This window comes from Cupressus sempervirens, chromosome 1 (genome assembly GCF_028749045.1).
Source record: "Cupressus sempervirens isolate cs-2001-9-10 chromosome 1, ASM2874904v1, whole genome shotgun sequence".
Lineage (NCBI taxonomy): Eukaryota > Viridiplantae > Streptophyta > Pinopsida > Cupressales > Cupressaceae > Cupressus > Cupressus sempervirens.
In genome coordinates this window covers 857,490,770-857,507,640 of record NC_143118.1, presented here as the reverse complement: position 1 = coordinate 857,507,640, position 16,871 = coordinate 857,490,770, and the positions used below count along the sequence as shown (strand labels likewise).

General features: G+C 38.7%; 1 protein-coding gene across 5 annotated transcripts in view; it reads left to right on the top strand.

Moving 5' to 3' along the window:
* Positions 1 to 15,938, top strand: part of LOC149580536 (uncharacterized) — a 182,084-nt gene extending 166,146 nt beyond the window's left edge. For 3 of the 5 annotated variants that reach the window (XM_089791735.1, XM_089791725.1, XM_089791743.1), the window contains 3 exons: positions 15,174 to 15,248; positions 15,330 to 15,365; positions 15,508 to 15,938. In XM_089791735.1, coding sequence (XP_089647861.1) covers positions 15,174 to 15,248; positions 15,330 to 15,365; positions 15,508 to 15,597 — 201 coding nt within the window. In that variant the 3' untranslated portion in view covers positions 15,598 to 15,938. Of the gene's footprint in view, positions 1 to 14,927; positions 14,992 to 15,173; positions 15,249 to 15,329; positions 15,366 to 15,507 lie in introns of all 5 variants that reach the window. The other 2 variants (XR_016353905.1, XR_016353903.1) reach the window with 1 other exon arrangement.
* Positions 15,939 to 16,871: the final 933 nt, after the last annotated feature.

The following is a 16,871-nucleotide window of genomic DNA, read 5'->3' as shown; positions in this document are numbered from 1 at the left end:
TTCAATGAGGATTGTCGATATGGTTGGAGTTGGAGATAAACCAAGTCCCCTACTTCGAAACTCCTTTCCATTCAGTGTTTGTTAACGTACATCTTTTGTTGATTCTGTGCCCGTTGTAAGTTTTCCTTTAGGTATCGTGGGATGTCCTGTCCCTCCTGAAGCCAGTCCCTTGGCCTTGGTGTGTGACTGTCTCCCAACATTGTGTCGATAAAGGAGAGGGGTTCGTACCCATACAGAGCTTTGAATGGTGCCATCCCGATGGACATGTGATACATGGTATTGTAACTATATTCTCCTAGGTGTATCCACTTGACCCACGCCCATTGTTGTGCTGAAACATAGTTTCAAAGGTAATCTTCTAGTCACTTGTTTACAATCTCCATTTGTCTGTTAGTTAGAGGGTGGTAACTAGTACTTGGTGACAATTCTGTCCTTGCCAATCAAAACAGTTCTGTCCAAAAGATACTGATGAATCATCCATCTTGATCATTGACAATGTTTCGGGGTAAGTCGTGCAGATGAAAGACTTATCTAAAAAATAGATCGGCAACTTGTGCGGCTTGAAAATTTGAGGGGATGGCGAAGAAATGTGCGTACTTTGTCAATCTTTCAACCACCACGAAAATAGAATCCTTTACGTTCACCTTGGGAAGCTTGTTATGAAATCCATCGAGATACTTTCCCACTTATGTTCTGGAATTGGCAAAGGTTGCATTAACACGATAGGTAGAGTATGTTCGGATTTGTTCTGTTGGTAGACCACACATTCTCTTACATACTGTGATATGTCTCCTTTCTATCCTTTCCATGAAAACCTCTCCTGGAGACTTCTATAAGTTTTGATGAAGCCCGGGTGTCCTGGCAAGGGTGAGTTGTGTACTTCCTTCAAGATTTTTTGCTTCAATTTGGATTCCGGTACTAAAAGTATCTAATTCTTATAGTAGATGATGTCATCCACCACTTTGTATTGATCATTCTGGGTGTTGCCATCCATTAGCTCATAGGCAAATGTGTTTTTGGAATATTCTACCAACAAATGTGCCTTCCAGTCAGTTGAAATCCGGTTTAGTGAATAAATGGCGGGTTTCTTGGACAAGGGATCTGCAACCACATTGTTCTTTTCTTTCACATATTCAATGTCAAAATCAAAACTCTGAACCTTGCTTACCCATTTTTGTTGCTTCTTGTTCAAGTCTCGTTGCTCCAGAAAATATCTCAAACTATTGTGATTCGTACAGACGACAAACTTGGCACCCACTAGATACTACTGAAACTTGGTTAGTGCATGTACGATGGCCAACATTTCTTTGTCGTAGATGGAATATAAGCGTTTTGTTTGTGTAAGCTTCCTGCTCTCATAAGCTATGGGGTGTCTATCTTGCATCAATACTATGCCAATGCCTTCTCCGGTTGTGTTGTACTCCAAAATGAACGATCGAGTGAAATCAGGTGATGCAAGTACCAGACAAGTGCTCATTGCCTCTTTCAGCTTATCAAAAGTGAGTTGCGCCTTTCCATTCCACTAGAAAGACCCCTTCCTTGTCAGATTCGTTAAGGGTCCGCTGAGCTGAGAGAATCCTTTAACAAACCTCAGATAATAACTGCACAGTCCGAAAAACCCTTGCAAATCCGTGAGTGATTTTGGGAGAGGCCAATGAAGGATAGGATGAATCTTCTCCTGATGAATTTGAACTCCATATTTAATAACAACATGCCCTAGGTACAATATTTCTGTCATACCGAATTTAGAGTTGGATTGCTTGGCGAACAAAGACCACTCCATGATCCTTAGGACTTCATCTAGATGCTTCAGGTGCTCCTCCCATACCCTGCTATAAATGAGATCATCAAAAAATACCAATAAGTACTTACACAATTGTTTGTTGAAGATGTAATTCATGTATGATTGGAATGTAGCCGGTGCATTTGTCAATCCGTACAACATGACCAAAAACTCATAATGCTCATAGTGACAATGAAAGGCCATTTTTTTCCATGTCTTCCTTCCTCATGTGGATATGATGGTATCCGGAACAGAGATCTATTTTCGAAAAATAGACTACACCATGTAGTTCATCCAACAACTCATCTATCCTTGGAATGGGATATCTATTCGTTATTTTTTTTTGTTCAACGCATGGTAGTCCACACACATGCGCATCGTCCCATCCTTTTTGTCCAAAACCACTGATGATGCGAAGGGATTGGAATTGGGACGGATCCACCCTTTCTCTAGCAGTTCTTGAATTGTCTTTTCGATCTCATCTTCGAATTTCTTGGGATGGCGGTATGGTGTGGTTATCACTGACTTGGCTCTTGCTTCCAACTCGATAGTATGTTCAAATCCTTGATGACGTGGTATGCGAGGAGGAATGTCTATAAAAACTTTATCATGTTTACTTCAAATATTTTGGAGATCATCATCCTGGGGAGGTGTCTGTTGTGCTTTATAGGTTCTGCCGAAACAAAACAATGTGCATCCCAAGGGACGTCATCACGTCAAAAAATTGCCTCCATCCAATGCGCAAAAACTTTCTTCGGACCCTCATTTGCCATTCCACGGAGAACAACCTTCTTTCCATCGACAACAAAAGTGAAATCCATTTGTTTGAAACTTTGAGTGTATTCGTCAAGTGTCTCCATCCACTGTATGCCCAAAATAACCTCCATGTCATCAAGGTCCACTATGAAGAAATCCTTGGTCATCGTGTGATTCGCCATTGTGATTCTTAGCTGAGGAACAAGGTGTGTGCAGGGCAGAAGAGTCCCTCCGGCAACCTTGACTTGAAATCCTGCGTGCGTCTTCGTAGGTAGACCTCTTCACTTCACCAGAGATGAGTTTATGAAGTTTAGAGTGCCTCCGCTATCGAGCATCACTATAACCCTTTGTGCTTGAAGGGTTCCCCATACACGAAAAACTGTGCACCTCGGGCTACTGGCTAGAGCGATAGTTCCCCCACGGTGTACCAATGCTACAATTCTTTCCGTGCGGTTCAAACTAACCATGCTAGTGTCGTGATGTTAGTTGTCTTCAATGGGTATTTCTTTTTGTACATCCTCATCATTGGACACAACCTCAATGTAATGGATCTTCCCTTTTTCGAGGCATCTATGACCCGATTCCCAAGGTCCCTTGCAATTAAAACATAGTTTCTTCCTTCAGAGCTCCTGTCTGGTGGCTTCGTCCAATGACGGCTTCTTGGGCGGAGGTTTATGGTCTCTGTCCCTCGGAAATGCCGATGGTTTGGAATGGGAGTAACTTCGTGAGGATGATGTCGATGATGATGCCATACTCCGTGCCTTCTTAATGGCTTTTGACTGGGTGGTAGGATTGAACCCATTTACCCAACCTTTCAGTGGTTCTGTCAGTCCGTCCATGAAGAGCACTGCCTGTCTTCTTTCAAAAATGTCCGTGACCAAAATAGAGAGTTTCTGAAATTCCGCTATGTACTGGTCGACTGATCTAGTTTATTTTAGCTATGCCAAATCTTTGAAGTTGAGTTCCAGATCTTTACCATCAAATTGATCTATCGATCTCTCAGTGAATTCCGCATAAGTATTTATTTGATTATGCTCCAGTTTGATGGTGTCGTGATGCCACCATTCATGTGCAACTCCCTCCAAGTGCAATGTCACAAATTTAATTGCTTCTTCTAGCATGGGATTAAGCTGGAAGTAAGTATCGACCTTCATTACCCATGCTTGCGTAGATATGGATTTGGATCCGTCAAACAGAGACAGATTTACTCTACTCAATTTTCTTCTTAGAGCATCGTTAAAATATCCTCGATTTTGCCTCCCGAATATCTCATTCTCAGATCCGCGTAAATCTTTGTAGGATATATTTTCCTCGAAATTCGCATTCTTCCAGTCTTCTCTCAATTGTTCTTGCATCTCTTCAAAGGTTGGTTGTTTCCCTCCGTGTGGTGCGTTCGTCCGTGGGGGAAAAGACGACATGGAAGGTCGAGAGCATGCTGGATGAGGGTTTGTTTTACCCGACACTGAGTCCGCACTGTGACCATTTTGTTCTCCGGATATTTTATTATTTGTGGACTTCTTGAGGGTCTCTTCCATGAGTCGCTAAGTATCATTGATCTGTGCTTGATTCTTGGCAAGTTCTCTCAATAGTGCCACGAGTTCAGCAGCTGTGGGTTCCAGTTCGACAGCCAGTCTATCAACAGAATGGGTTATTCTTCTCTTCCGACTATAAACTCTCATTCATTGTCCACAGACTAGCAAGATCAAAGCTTTGATACCATTGTAATATTCCTAAGCCCTATATCGCCTCTGGAGATGACCTTCTGTTCGTGGGGGAAAAGACGAGGAATGGTGTTGTTTCAGAAGCCGTATGGAGGTCAACTTGACAGTACGAATGGGGTACTATAAGGTCACCAAGGAAAGAGGAATACATACGGTTGCAAAGTATGGTGCAATAGGAGAGGATGCTATACTGAGTCTATGAAGGCCGTACGGTGTTTAGGAAGGTTCATACGGTGAACATTAATGGCCGTACGGTGGTCAAAGGGAGATGGAAGGGTGGCGTACGGTGTGAAGGATAGGTAGGCTGTATAGTGAGTAGTTGGAGGATGCAAGGGAGGTACGAAGGTGTGGTAGATGGTGTGTGGAAGAATGAAGGTTGTATGGACAAGGAGGAAGCAGTATGGGAATGTCCGGAAGCCGCATAGTTAGGTATCTGAGTCGGAAATGGTAAAACACAACAAAGAAATGTTATCTTGTTCATACGTAAACACAACAAACTTAGATAAAATCTAGACACAATAATATGGATAATCCTCCAATTAATATATGCCGAAAGATGATGCTCCGATTTGTCGGATCCGATCGAAGTGTTACGTGTGACAGAAAAGGGTGAGGGATAAATCCCACCGAAATCGGATAAACCAAATACATAAGGTCTTTCACTTCCGAAATGGCAAACAACAGAGAACTCCAACAGGAGTTCGCAGTACAAAGAAAATAATCCAAATTGCATGCCTAGGAACTACCTACAAGCCTTGCTTAAATACTTGTCAGGGAAAACTTTTCAAGGGTGTACAAAGATAGCCGACGGCGACACAAACAACGGAAACAAAACAAAAATGGGTTTAAGATATATTAAATCAATCGGCTCATTAACAATAGTTTGATAAATGATTTATTTTATAATGGGAACATTACAAAGACGTCTTTGTATTTTGCAAATATCTTCAATGTTGCTCCTTTGAGGTCTGGGTCCCAGTCATCTCCCATCATTATAGGTTTCGGTTCTTCTTGGTTTCCTAGATTAAGTTCTACCACCATGGACTTTCATATTTGATCTTTTCTTCTTTCCCAAACTGATGGGCTGGTGTATCATCTATCCATCTTGTTCCTTCTTTGTATTCGTTGTACTCCTTCGAGTATGTGGCCTCTGCTTCCTCCATCTGGGCAATTTCCAGCATATTACAGGTTGGCTTGAACACCTCCATTTGCCAATGGAACAATCCGTTCAATGAATTTGTTTCATCTTCAGAACAATTCCCCAGTCTTAGAATGCCTTCCTCGTTTGGTTCCATTCCTCCCTTTTCTTGGCATTCCTTTTCTTCAGATTTCGAATCGGAAGCCAATTCCTAACTTACTACTTGGTTTTGTGAGACAATTGTATATTTCTTCCCTTCTCTTTCGATAGACAATGTATTCTGCTTCCAATTTTGGTTGGCTTTGGCAAGTATCAATCATTCCCTACCCAATAGGGCATCATAACCTTTCTTTTCTAATGTAATGACCACAAAATCTAACATGAATGGTTGAGTGCCAATAACTACCTTTTGACTCATGAGTGTACCCAATGGTTTAATGTCGTGCTAGTGTGCTCCCACCAAGTGGAAGGTGGGTGGCCATAGTGTGGGTTTAGCCATTACTCTCCAAGTCTCCTCAAGAAGCATGTTCACCCCCGATCCTCTATCCACTAGTGTTAGTTGGTGACCCATGATTTCAATTTCTACTACCGCAAGAGTTCTTCCCATCCCCGCGACAAAGAGTGTTGGTTCTGACATTATTTTGTCGCCTGATACTTGTTTTGTCTTGCCATCAACTTCTTTGGGTTTACTCTCTTCTTGCCCGATGTTATCTCCTCTTGTCTTAGATGCTACTACTTTTAGTTGCGACAAGGTTTCCAGTGGGTTGGCCACCCTTACTGGTATGCTAGTTTGCAACATTTGTATGATTATATTAGTTTCTCACACAAATCAAATTGAGGGCTTCATCTTCTCTTGGTGCTATTCCTCTTCCAGTGCCCTCTATGCTTACTTGAGTCGTTCTTTCTCTATTTGGGGATTTGGGTAGGAGGCTTTTTTGGTTTGTAGGTGAGTTACTACCATAACTTGTTCTTTTGTTTCTTTGACTTCTGGCATGTTGACTACTTTTCTCTTCGGACACTCTACGTCTTTACGCTTCCCTAGCCCGCACCATCTGCATAGTTTACTTCCCCCACCATTTTGGTAGTCTCGAGCGAAGTGCCCCCATTCATTACATCTTCGACACTGAATCATTGGATGACCTTTTTTGTTGTAGTGAATATGACTGCGCGGTGTATTGGTATTGCTATTTCTCCCTTGTCTCGTGTTTTAATATCCTCCTGGAGAGGCATTGAAATTTGTGTTCCTTAGGGGAATAGTGGGGTGTGTAGATTGTTCTCCTATGAGGAGTCCTTGTGCGCTTCGTACCTTTAAGTTGTACGGGCATTCTTTTAGAGAGTGTTCTGCTACTTGATAGATGTTGCAAAACAAGTTCTTTGGGCAATTGGCCTTTGTGTATCCCTTACCACGACATTCTATACACCACATGTCCTTGCCGCCTTTGGCTTCCTTTTCCCCTTTGATTTTCTTTATCATTCACATCATGTCCTTGCGGAGGGCTTGGATTGTTTTTGCTTCCCCCTCACTTTCTTCCTCACTACTGGCATCACTATTCTTCTTCTTACTTCTTGATGTTTTATCCTCGCTTTCAATATCCATAGCCCTATCGCAGTCCTTTTTGTAGGTAGATGGAGGAACCACCTTTATTTCCTTTTGGATGGAAGGGCTTAATCCCTTGATGAACCACCTTTTCTTCATTTCGTCTGCTGGTTTGTTCTCTTGTTTCCCTATCAGTTCCTTTAATCTATGGTATACTTGCACACTTTCATTTTTTCCTTGGCAAGTGTTATATATTTTGTTACCACCTTATCATCATCACTTAACAATTTGAATTCTGCCTCAAAGGCTTTTCTTAGGGCTTCCCATGTGGTTTTTTTTTATGTCTGGCTAATTCGTATACTAGTCAATTGCCACCCCCCGCAGGGTGGCAGGGAAGGCTTTCAACCAATAGTCTTCATCATCTTGCCCCCTACCTCCCAAATGGTTACGCATGTCTTACAATGCCTTATGGGATCTTTTGATCCTTCCCCTTGGAACTTAGGAAGTTTTTGTTTATCTGGTGTGTTCGACATTTTTCTTTAATTAGTTTGGTGTAGAGGTTCTCCTTCTTGGCCTCCCAAGGTTCCTTGCTCCCGTTCTTCTCCTCTTTCTCTTGTTGTTTGTAGAATTTCCATGTTCCTATGCTCGTTCCTTCCTCTATTTGGTTGGAAGTGGGATTCCTACCTTCTCGGGGTTTCTGGTTCAGTATACCCTATGATGAATAGCTAATCTTTCAATTCCTCTTACCGTACTCTCAAACAATTATGCTATTTCTTCCTCCAATTTTTGTTCATCGTCCTCCTCAAGAGTACGCTCTGGTTCCTGTTCTTACTGGGCATGGTCGTGTAGTCTATGCCTCCTCTTTTCTTGTTGGTGTACTACCAATGCCTTCCTTATGTCTTTCTTAGTGATTTCTAAGGGCACGTCCTTTCTGTGTCTCCTATCCATGTTGGAAAGGAGAGGCATTAAATGTAGAGGTGTTAGTTTCCTCTGTTGTTCCTAGGTGCCTCCACCGAGGGTTTGTTCTATAGTTACTAGTATATTTGGGCTCGTCCTCCCTCCAAGTCCTTTGATAGATCCATTGCAATGTTTGTTGCCTTCTTTGTTCTCTCAAGTCTGCCTCTCTTTGCTCTTCCACTGCTACCAGCCTCCTTGCAAGCAGTCTTGGAAGGCTTCTAGAAGATCATACACAACCTCGTTCACCGTGAGCTCAACATTTACCGTACCGCTTGGGAGAGCCCTTTGCTCTGCCTCTTGCTGTACATACTCATCAATCGCTACTTCCCATGCGAGGGCTAGGTCTTGTGTCAATTGGTCTTCTCTGGTCACTTCCTCTTCCTCAATATCACTGTCCGTTATTACCGTCTGTTGGTCAAAGGTTCTACTCATTATATGTCCATTTTCCTCTTGCCTGTCGTACCTTGGGTTCTACTTAGGCAACAACGCTAGAAATGTTTATGCCAATATGGTAGAATAATACTGACAACATATTAAATGTACATAGTTCATAACATTACCATCACATCCATTTAAGTAATTGTAAAAATGCACATTGTAAAATTAATCTTTTATTGATTGTATCAAGTCAAGTTACACACTCGTGCCAAAATAGTTCCCAAAAATTACCATGCCATCCTATTCCATGGTGTACTACATATAGTGCCCGAGTTGGTTACTAATACCAACCGATGCAACTCTTGGTACAACTTCTTAATGACTACTTAATTACTTATAATGCAAATTTACCTACTACAGATATCTCCAATTTTTGTAAGGTCAGATGGGTTCTTTACTGAAACCAACATTTCCACAGGGTTTTCATCCTTGGGTAAAAAGCTTTGAGAAGCTCTCCAATTCAGAATAAGAAAATAAGTTAATACCCAAGCATATCCTCAATGAGGCCCAGGCCGATGTTTTATAAGCATAGGAGAAGCTTCTAGACATCTTTAGGTATTTCTTCTCATTTTAAATTTGAGCTGAGAGAATAAACAAAGTGACTTGGTTAAAATCTAACTTAAGATACCATTAAAGTCACTTTATAAGCTTATTGAATTAATTAAATAATATTACCCTCATAACATGCTTTTGATGGATAATTTTAAATAATTAAATTAGTCAATTCTATTCCCAATTAGGTTAATAAGATCTCCAGGAGCAGCTATGCTGAAGTGGACATTGCACTCTTGGATGACAATTATTAGATGTCTTGGTCACCCTTCACTCTTCATCATTATGACCAATTATATTTTATTTCTGCCTCTATTAATCAGTATGTTTTTAATTTTACAATCTAGATGACTCTAGTGCAATCCTATTTGCGTTCACTAGGATGAAAGTCATCTTAATGTTTATATGCTTCACATTTCTAGAAATTTAATTTGAAATCTTTTCACTATAACAGCTGGAAGCTTGAGGTGGCTCTGTTGTATACTTAGGTCTACATAGACAAGGATGAATGAGTCCTGTGTGCATTCTTTTTCAACATGGCTTAACTACAGCTGGTCTTGGAAAATGGCTTAAGATATATGTAATTTGTTGAGTGTCACTCCGTAGCAATGACTCTAATTAATTGAATTAGTGCCTTAAATCATCTTTTGTAAAACTGACCATAGCATGCCTGTTGTCTAATTATCTAGTGGCCTAATGAGTTAATTATTGTAGTTCAATTAATTTTGAGAAACAGTTATTCATTAATTTATCTAATGAGACTGTGAGAGAGTTGTAGCTGGTTAATTAAGGTTACACCTAGTCCTTTAAATGACCAGTTTACAGCTTTCAAATTAATTTGTTAACTCAATAATCCTCTAGTCGTCCATTGTATTCACAAGGCAATTTGTATGTAGTAAAATATATTATCTATTCAAGGATATCTAGTTCTGTAATCCAAAACAATCCTTGGTGTAATGTCCTCTGTCAGGACATTAATTTAGTAATTCAAATTTCTCTATTTGAACTGCCTGCAAACTGGATATATATATATATAGTTTTCCATTCTTAGAGTCACATCCTTTCATAAAAACTAATTCTATTATATTGATTATATAATTATATTAATAATAACTTATATATTATATCAATTATATTATATTAATAATATAAAATATATTATTAATATTAATAGTATTATTTTTAATACTATTGTGTAATGTTATTAGTAATAATATTTAAATGCTCATATTTCAAAAGTAATATATTATGCAATGTTATAGTAGCATTATAATAAATCATAATTATATTGTTATTTTTTTAATTAGTTTATATTATATGGTACTTATATTGATATTGATAGGGATATCACACTTGGTTGGAGGGTAATTGGAGTGTAGGTGTGGTTCTAAAAGTAAAGACGGTTTGAATTACCTACACAAACCCATGGTATCGTACTGAAAAAGTCAACATATATAATTTTCATCAACCACAGAGCTATTAAGATAAGATAATTTTATAAATTTCCAACAAGAGTCCAGGAAGAGGGTCTAAGGGGCTGAAAACATACAAGGCCACAGCCAATAGTGGGAATACCAAATGGTGCCCGGGGGAAGAGCTAAAAATCTAGAACAAAGCAAGAACACAACAAAGGACTGAGAGAAGAAGCTAGCAGCCAACTAAACACTCCTCGTCATCGAGAGGTAGTCCAAAATCAAAGGATATGTTTGGGACAAGAGGGGGCCCTAGGCCATCGTTGAGAATCAGTGGAAGTGGAGGGCCACTGCCGTGTGTAACTCTTGCAAGGTCTCACTTTCCCGATATGTCTTGAAGTAGGAGGCCAAGCGATTGCTTGGTGCCTCGAGCCGGAGAGACAGGTTTGAAGGAGGTGACGAGCTGATCAGTAGGCTGTCTCGGTGGGAACTAAAGTTGTAAGGTGTGATCCCGAAGCCGCACGACCTCTTGTAGATAGAGTGAAAGACACCGCTAGTTAGTGTATTTGGAGAAGGAAGAAAGGGATTGACACTCCTAGAGCAGGCAATAAAACCTACCCTCTAATCTCATAATATTTGGGGTAGCGGAAAATGAAGTGCGTCTCTATCTCTGCCTCCCACATGTCACAAAGGCAGCAGATCCGGTCCATCTTGTCAATATGGTTCATTGTCTGGATATGGAGCCAATGGGAGCCCACCCTGAAGAAGGCCAAGGAGATGCAGAGAGTGTGCGTCCAACAAAGGACACATGATAACCCCATGTTGTAAATCCATATAGTGCACTGCATAGAAAGTTATCCTCAGTTGGAGCCCCCTCGAGGGGTCGATCCATTTAAGAATATACTACCTACAGATTTCCATCTTGAAGTTCTCATTCAGCTCCTGTTGGGAGGGGAGGAGATGAGCGGGAGCATCCAAAGAGAATTGAAAGGGGGAAGGTGGTTGATCTCAATCCCCATTGAGCTCAGCAGAGTAGGGTTTTGACCATACCAACAATGGGCCCAACTAGTGGAGTTGGCACCTACAGTTGCCTACGAGGAGCGAAAGGCCAGGTAAGAGTATCTGTGATGTCCATTGACCAAGTCTGCAAAAGCCTAAAGTCGGCAGAGGAGCCGAACTAAGTCAAAGATGGCCCTGAGTTTGAAAGGATGGGCCCCAAACTCGATAAAAATGATATTGGGAGGAGTGAATTGGTGGCACCTGATGATATGATAGAGAAGCAACGTCTGGACCCTCTCCATTGAAGCCCAATTCGGCTCCAGGAGAGAGAGCCCCCAAACCACAGAGTTGTAACGCAGAGTCAGCCTGATCAAGGAGTCTAAGAAAGACATCTTGGATGTGGTGTTTTGGAAGTGATGTCGGAAACACTGCCTCTCAAGAAGACCAAGGGACCCAAACCCCTTGTTGACCCTGGGCACATGCATACAAAAACAAATAAATCTAACACATGATAGATCATGTAGGCTGATCCTAGATTTTGTTGGTCTCAAAATTATTTCACAGGTCTGTCCGGAAATTGTTACTAAGAATAAGGACATTGCATTTTTGCCAAATCATGTTTTTTTATGAGTAATTCTATAATAATACTAATAACCCCTAAAGCTTTTAGAAGCCTAGATATTCCATCAAATAAAATGTCAATTTCTGTATAGAAAATTGAAATATAGAAAGGAAAAGGAAACCAGTATCTATAAAGATGGTCAAAGGGAGTAATAGTGATATTAAATAGGGAGAGTGCATTAGGCATTTTAATTTGTTGAAGCTCTTAGTTTAAAGGAAAACAATGATGCGGCTATTGAGTGATGAACAAGCTGTAAGCAGTTTAATGGTCAACTTTGTGCTTATCACTAGTATTTTTCTACTGATAAAATTTTGTTGACTGTGGATGTTAGGATAGGTTTAGGGGGAGTACCCCAAGTCTAATCTAGGATTGTCCAACCTTGTCCTGTCAGTCCTGCACAGGACATTCATGTTTTCATTGTCTCTTTCACAGTGATAGATACTGCTGCTGCCGTTGATTCCTTTGGTCTGAGCTCTGCTACCAACATTTGACTCTATTGTCTCTTGCCAATGTTACCTGCCTTTCTCTTCATTTGTTGGGATTTTTCTCTTGCAGTGGATGCTGTATAAGACAACGATTGATTGTACTCCCTCATGACAATCATGGATGACTAAACCTTTTCAGTGTATCCCAGAGATGCAGTTTTAGAGAAAATGTCATGAAGATGTGTTTGGAAGCACTGTATTTCTGTGTTTTCTGGGTTGGCATACCTTTGTTAATGTGGGTAGAACAAAGGAGATGGTATGAAAACAAGCTTCTCATTACTGCTCTTGAGTAGCAAAGGTACAATGGAGGAATGAAATAATTTGAGAAGTCTATTTCAAGCATCCTTCCACCTATAAACTGCATAGTATTTTTTATGTGTTCTCAGCCTAGATTTTGATTGAGATTTACCATTAAACATTTCTCTAAATCTACATTAAACCATTTTAAGCATTATAAAAATTAAAAGCAATAAGATCTATTCAAATGAAATTAAATGTTGCCTTGCACTAAGCTTTTGAAGCTAGTTCTCAATGTAAATTTTTGAAGCATCATGGTGGAGCAAAACAGAATTAGTCTGCCTTTACTTAGAAATCTACTTTCAAGTAAATTGCAATTTCCCCTCTACTAGGGTCAACTTGAGGTGAGTAAAACCTGTAAAAGAAATGTCAGAATCAAACAACCTTAAGGACATCTCCAAATCAGATTTCCAACCTTTTGTTATTCCTCCTTACACATGCATATGTTGACTCATCAGAATATTCTGGCAGAGATTACATTAATCTTAGTCATGTTGGTCATATGGAGATTGCTCTCTCATGCCGGCATTACTATATCAATCTCAGGCATGTTGGTCAGATGGAAATTATATCAATCTCACATAGCAGCATTATAGAGATGATATCAATCTCAGGCATGTTAGTCAGATGGAGATTGTTAATCTCACATACCGACATTATAGAGATTCATTAGTCTTAGGCATATTGGTTAGATGGAGATTACATCAATCTCACATATCGACATTATAAAGATTCATTACTCTCAGACATATCAGTCAGATGGAGATTACATCAATCTCACATACAGACATCATAGAGATTCATTAGTCTCAGACATGTCGGTCAGATAGAAATTATATCAATCTCACATAGTGGCATTATAGAAATCATAGTCATGTCAATCCGATGGAGATTATCAATCTCTTATATTGACACTATTAGCGTGTAGATTAATCTCTTCCCCCATAAGAGGTTATATGGATCTCTTTATAAAATTTCAAATATCTCTTTAATGAAAACAACATTAAGTTAAAATATTAAGATAATTGATTAACAAATAATGCATAAGATCATCTATATATATTATCCTTTTGGAAAATTCCTCTCCCCCCAACTCCCTATATATATATATATATATATATATATATATATATATATATATATATATTACACAATTATAATATCCATGAGTAATGTTGAAAAAGACATTGAAAAGAAAATATATATTATATATACCTTTAATTGGTTGTGGTTCATTTGGATGTATTTGACGAGGATCACCTTTGGAGGATGTCATTTCTTCACGTGGATGGGAGATATTTTCCTCAACTTATTTTATGCCATATGGTTTTCCATTACAAGTTCTTTGTTTATTAATTGAGTTTCTCCTATTATCGTGCAAGATTTATTGTTTGATGGTAGAATATGCCTGCAAATGACGTACCTTTGGAGGGTATGTGAGGGTATGTCATTTCTTCACGTGGATGGGAGATATTTTTCTCAACTTATTTTTGCCATATGTTTTTCCATTACAAGTTCTTTGTTTATTAATTGAGTTTCTCCTATTATCGTGCAAGACTTATTGTTCGATGGTAGAACCTGCAAATGACGATGGGCATTTAATGTTTTTCCTCCCTCTATAAATTGCAGATTCTATTCATGGGGATTTACAATGTATTTTCGATTGATATCTTCTCCTTATTGTTTATCGCATGGGTGTTCTCTTCTTGTATGCCGTCTATTCACCTTTAATACCTCCTATCCTGAAGGGGTGTGACCCGTACACAAATAATGTTTGATTATGTCAAATAGGTTATGTTAATAACATTTAGTTTAGTTTTTTAAAATTAATAATGTTTTATCAGTGGCTCGCGGCTTTTGTCAAAAAAAAAAAAAAAAGTTTGGTTAATATTTGTGATCAACTTTTTAGTCGATATCATTAATTTTTAGGAAACATAATTACTATTTTGTTTGTATTGATATTTCTTTTCCTTCATATCCCTATGTCGATAGATTATCGCTTTTTTATCTGCCTCAATGAGTATAGGCTTTTTAACAGATGATGTGTAATATGTTGGAAATTAAGTGTAATTGATTGTATCTTGATATAATGTTCTTTGTTGTGTAGTTAATCGCTCTTCCTTTGTGATTATATTGTATTATTAAATTTTTATGAAGATTTATTAATTATTTACTTAGTTATAATTTATTATTTAATCATTATTATTTTATTTGCTTAATTCCCTTTCAGAAAGGGGACATGACAGAAAAACTCAAATTCTAATACAAGGACAACTAGAAGTTAAATATCTAAGGTGTGAAGCATAGTCATGGATGTTGGAATTATATTTATTGAATTTGCATAAAAGAAGGTTATGCCACTTATTGCTATATAGTAAAAGCAGTACATTGTACAATTTAACTGAATCTGCTTGTTTTTTATGCAAATTTGTATTCATATTCATCGAGAGTTGACAGTATAGTTTGTCTTATGTAGCCTGCACATGAGAAAATTGGAGTTGTGGACTCACAATGGATTGTCCACCAAGTCGTACCTTCACTAGGAAATCAGGTAATTGTTGCTTTCCAGTCGATTAACATAATTGGTTTATAGGGTTTTGTGTTTCCGAATGAGAATTGCTCTTTCTTGCAGGGTCAGTCTCAAAATGGAAAAGCACCATGGGAAGGGGTATGTGCATTCTGTTTTGTATTTTCTGTAAGAGCTCCTTAATATACAGGGAGTGTCATGTAATTTTAATTTTCTGTTTGGTTAAGTTCTTTGTTCATTCAGGCCCCTCAAGTGAATGTTCTCTTAAATGTTTATATTTCAGGTTAGAGAAAGGTGCAGGTATGAATGGTCACTCTATCAAGAACGGTTGAATAGAGCAGAAAAAGAGCACCTAAGAGGAAACACCGTGTGATAGTGGAATCCCACCAGTCTTTTTTTCGTATACCATTCAAAAGTTGTATATATTTATTAGAATTAATGTTGCAACATCTTTGAGGCAATTCTTTTTGGAAGAGTATCTACCACTCATCATTACCCCCAATATTGTTGTAAAGTGCTATTTTATAAGTTAAAAACCTGCTTTGGTTCTAGGTTTGCTTTCTTTAGCTGCCAATTGGAGGCATTGATAGAATTTTGATGCACATAAGTTCGATGGTGTATATTGATGATTATTGTAGCCTAAGCCTATGCAAATATTCTTGTTTTGGTTGGACTAACATTTAAATCAGAAAAGATATGGTTGAGAATGTCAAACTATTCTAAGGCTGGGTGGTTCAGCCTTTGTTTGGGGTCACACATGATAAAACTAGGGCAAAAAACAAAATATAAGATCCATGATTTGATTAGTTTCATCCAATCACATTCCTATGCTATTATTCTTAGCAAAGTGTCTGTAGAGATGCAGGTTGGCATCATTCGATTTGAAGGATTATATACAGCTTCCCTTTTAGATATATCACTTCAGTGTTTGGGTGTTGGTGCATATGTATCCAGAGGATTCTCATATGAAAGACCCTAACTCTCCACTCCCAACTCTGTCTGACACTTTTGTGTTTTTGGAATTGCACAGTTATCTGATTTGTTTTGTAGTCATAATAACGATACTGAGGCTTGTCAGTGTAATCTCTTTGGTTCACTGTGTTTTGACAGCAAACCCCAGCAATATATTTATTGTTTTCAACCCCATAATAGATCGATATCAAAGACATGCAGATGTCACCAAATACTTGTTTATGTACATGATAAATATCAAAATGTACAATACAATGCAATATCGTATTAACCAGTGAAGATCTGAATAACATTAAACCTCAATAATATGACTACATTTACACAAACTCCATGAACTAGGATATTATCAGAAATATTCTCAGTACCCAATGCCAATCATCTTCACACTCGGAACGTTTAGAACTGAAATGCCAGCCATCTCTCTGTTTGCTTACTCTTACTGCTGAGGATAAGCCTCCAACTTCGCTTTATATACCCATGCCAAAGGTTTCGCCAAAGAGGAGCTTTGTTTTCTCAATGATTAGTGATTGTGGATTGAACTTGTACAATTGAGTTTCCTTCATATTTGACCCCTTATAATTGTGTTGGCCAGTGATCAAGTCTGTAGTGTTCAATAACAATCATTCCACTCGTCTTCGCTAATTTGTTGTGCTACGAGTTCATGTCCAATAAGTC